Source organism: Tupaia chinensis, unplaced genomic scaffold (genome assembly GCF_000334495.1).
Source record: "Tupaia chinensis unplaced genomic scaffold, TupChi_1.0 Scaffold147003_1, whole genome shotgun sequence".
Lineage (NCBI taxonomy): Eukaryota > Metazoa > Chordata > Mammalia > Scandentia > Tupaiidae > Tupaia > Tupaia belangeri.
The window spans coordinates 651862-654583 of record NW_006206856.1 but is presented as its reverse complement, the minus strand read 5'-3'; the positions used below and the strand labels follow the sequence as shown (position 1 = coordinate 654583).

General features: G+C 48.2%; 1 protein-coding gene across 3 annotated transcripts in view; it reads left to right on the top strand.

Moving 5' to 3' along the window:
• Nucleotides 1-2699, top strand: part of PRKCD (protein kinase C delta) — a 26386-nt gene extending 23687 nt beyond the window's left edge. For 2 of the 3 annotated variants that reach the window (XM_006169296.3, XM_027768605.1), the window contains one exon: nt 2238-2698. In XM_006169296.3, the coding sequence (XP_006169358.1) occupies nt 2238-2396 (159 nt within the window). In that variant the 3' untranslated portion in view covers nt 2397-2698. Of the gene's footprint in view, nt 1-2237 lie in introns of all 3 variants that reach the window. The other variant, XM_014584510.2, reaches the window with a different exon arrangement.
• The last annotated feature ends 23 nt before the right edge of the window (nt 2700-2722 follow it).

Sequence of the window (2722 nt, the reverse complement as noted above, 5' to 3'; positions counted from 1 at the left end):
AGAAAGTGAGAAAGCAAGCCACTAGGTCCGGGACTCGAACTGTGGTCACCCATGCGGGTGACCCCAGCACCCCTAACCACCACTCCACCTGCTGGCCCCAGCCTCTCAACTTTTGATAGGGAGATTTCTTTCTTGACACTAAGACACAGGTGGGAGTGATGAGCAGCAGTCTCTGTCGGGGGGGAAGGGAGGGTTCGTGGTGAGCCTCCCCAGGGTTTTCAGCCCCAAGAGCGGACATGCCAGGAAGTGGGCCCAGGGCACTCCATCCTAACAGCCTTTGGTTTGGTTTTGTTTGTCTTAATTGCTAAAGGGCACACAGAGAGGGAAAGTGAGAAAGCACCCCCTATGGGATGGCCACGCCACAATTCCTTCTCCACTTCTTCCTCCTTTTGGGATTTTGGGCACACACGCACATGTGCCCAGCATGTCTCTCAAGCCTCTGGGTCTAGGATTCCAACCACACAGTTGGCCGCGTGGGATCCAGCCCCCTTAACCACCACAGCATTGGCTGGTCCACCTAGCAGTTTTTGAAAGAAGTCAAAAACCTGGGTTTTTATATTGCATTTTCAAATTTTTGCTTGGATTCCTTTAAAAACCCAGTGCTGAGGGGCCAGCAGATGGTGTAGTGGGTACATCTCTGAGCTCCCACATGGTCGAACATGGTTCATGTCCCAGACCCAGTGTCTTCAAAATCACACTGGGCACAGGTGTATGTGTGTGTGCGTGCCCAAGATCCCAGGAGGAGAATGGAGGAGATGGGACTGTGGTGTGGCCATCCCCCCGGGGGGTGATTTCTCATTTTCTCTCTCACTGTCTCTTTTCTCTCTCTCCTGCAAGTACACTATGAAAAAACAAAAACAAAAACAAAAACCAAAAAGCAACCCAGGGGACCAGCAGGTGGCTGGTTCAGGTGGTGGCACTCCCACGTGGCCAACCGTAGTTTGAGCCCGGTCCTGGTGGCTTACTTTCTCACTTTCTCTCTCTCTCTCTCTGTCTCTGATCAAATTAAAATAAATGAATGAATAAAAATAATTAAAAAGCAAACCTAATGCTGGCTGAAATGATTGTACCTGTCAGCTCTGTTTGGCCTGAGGGCCACCAGCTTAAGTCCTCTCCCTATTTCTCATCACATCCTCGGGAACAGGAAATTAACAAAGGGTTCCTATAAAGAGCCTGACAAAATACTTGGGGCTTTGTACACTAGACCATCTCAAAGCAGCCATAAACAATATGTCAACAAATGGTAAGGTTGTATACTAATAAAACTTTATTCGTGTGAGGCCAGCAGGTGGCTATTTAAGGCACTGAGCTCCCACATGGCTGACTGTGATTCAAGTCCCAAACCTGGCAGCTCGCTTTCTCACTTTCCCTCTCTCTCTCTCTTTCTCTCTGGTGAGTGCACATGTCCTATAGCTAATTTAAAAATTAATAATAATAATGAAAATTAAATAAATAATTCTTTCTTAAAAAGAATTATTCAGTATTATTCATTATCATCATTCTTTAATTTGATCGGAGAGAGAGAGAGAGAGGGAGATTGAGAAAACAAACTGCCAGGTTCAGGACTCGAACTGTAGTTGACCATGTGGGAGTCCAGCATCCCTACCACCACATCACCTGCCAGCCTCAAATAAATAATTCTTAAAAATATAAATCAATAAATAACTTTGGGGGCTGGCAGGTGGCTGGACTCCCACATAGCTGACCATGGTTTGAGTCCCAGACCTGGCAGCTTGATTTCTCACTTCCCTTCTTTCTCTCTGTCTCTCTCTGATCAACTTCAAAAACAATAATAATAATAAAATAATGACAATGAATTTTTTAAAAAAGACTGTTTATGAGCACCAAAATTTGAATCATACATAATTTTCATGTGTCAAATCTTTTGATTGTTTCCCCCCAATCATTTGAAAATATAAAAGCCAGTCATAGCTGGCGGGCTTTGAATGAGACAGCAGTAGGCCAGATTTGGCCTGAGGCTGTAGTTGGCAGCTTCTCACAGGAAGGTGCCCCACAGAAAGGTGCCTGAGCCCAGAGCGCCCCTTCTGCTTTCCTTGTCCTCTTGGGGAAACAGCACCTAGCTTCCAGCTGGCGGAGAGGCTCTCTGTCCTGTCAGGACAGCTGTGGCCTGGCCTGGCCCACCCTGGCGGTGGGACGAGTGTTCATCCTGGGATACTGGGAGGCTCTGTGGTGCCACTGCTTTGGCCCTGCCACCCACGCCTGCCCTCTGCTTGCAGAAATCCCTGGGAGATTACAACAACTTCGACCAGGAGTTCCTGAGCGAGAAGCCCCGCCTTTCCTTTAGCGACAAGAACCTCATCGACTCCATGGACCAGACAGCGTTCGCTGGCTTCTCCTTTGTGAACCCCAAGTTCGAGCACCTCCTGGAAAAGTGAGGTTCCAGACATGCCCTCGACCCGCCCCAGACAGAGCAGGCGGGGCCCTCCCCCACTGCATGTGCACCTGCCGCTCCCCGCAGCGAGCAGCAGTGTGACTACCATTACTGCTGCTGCCCCGCGCTCAGGGGGCCTGGGCTCCCAGCAGCTGGGCCTTCCGGTACTTCCTCTGTGAGCTGTGTGTGAACTTGCCTTCCTTCTGCCCTCAGAGGGAACTTGTAAATCCTGTGTTTCAGTACTTGAATGTAGTTATCTATTGAAAATATATATTATATATATATTCAGGTATATATATATATAAAATAGGCTGTATATATTGCTCAGGA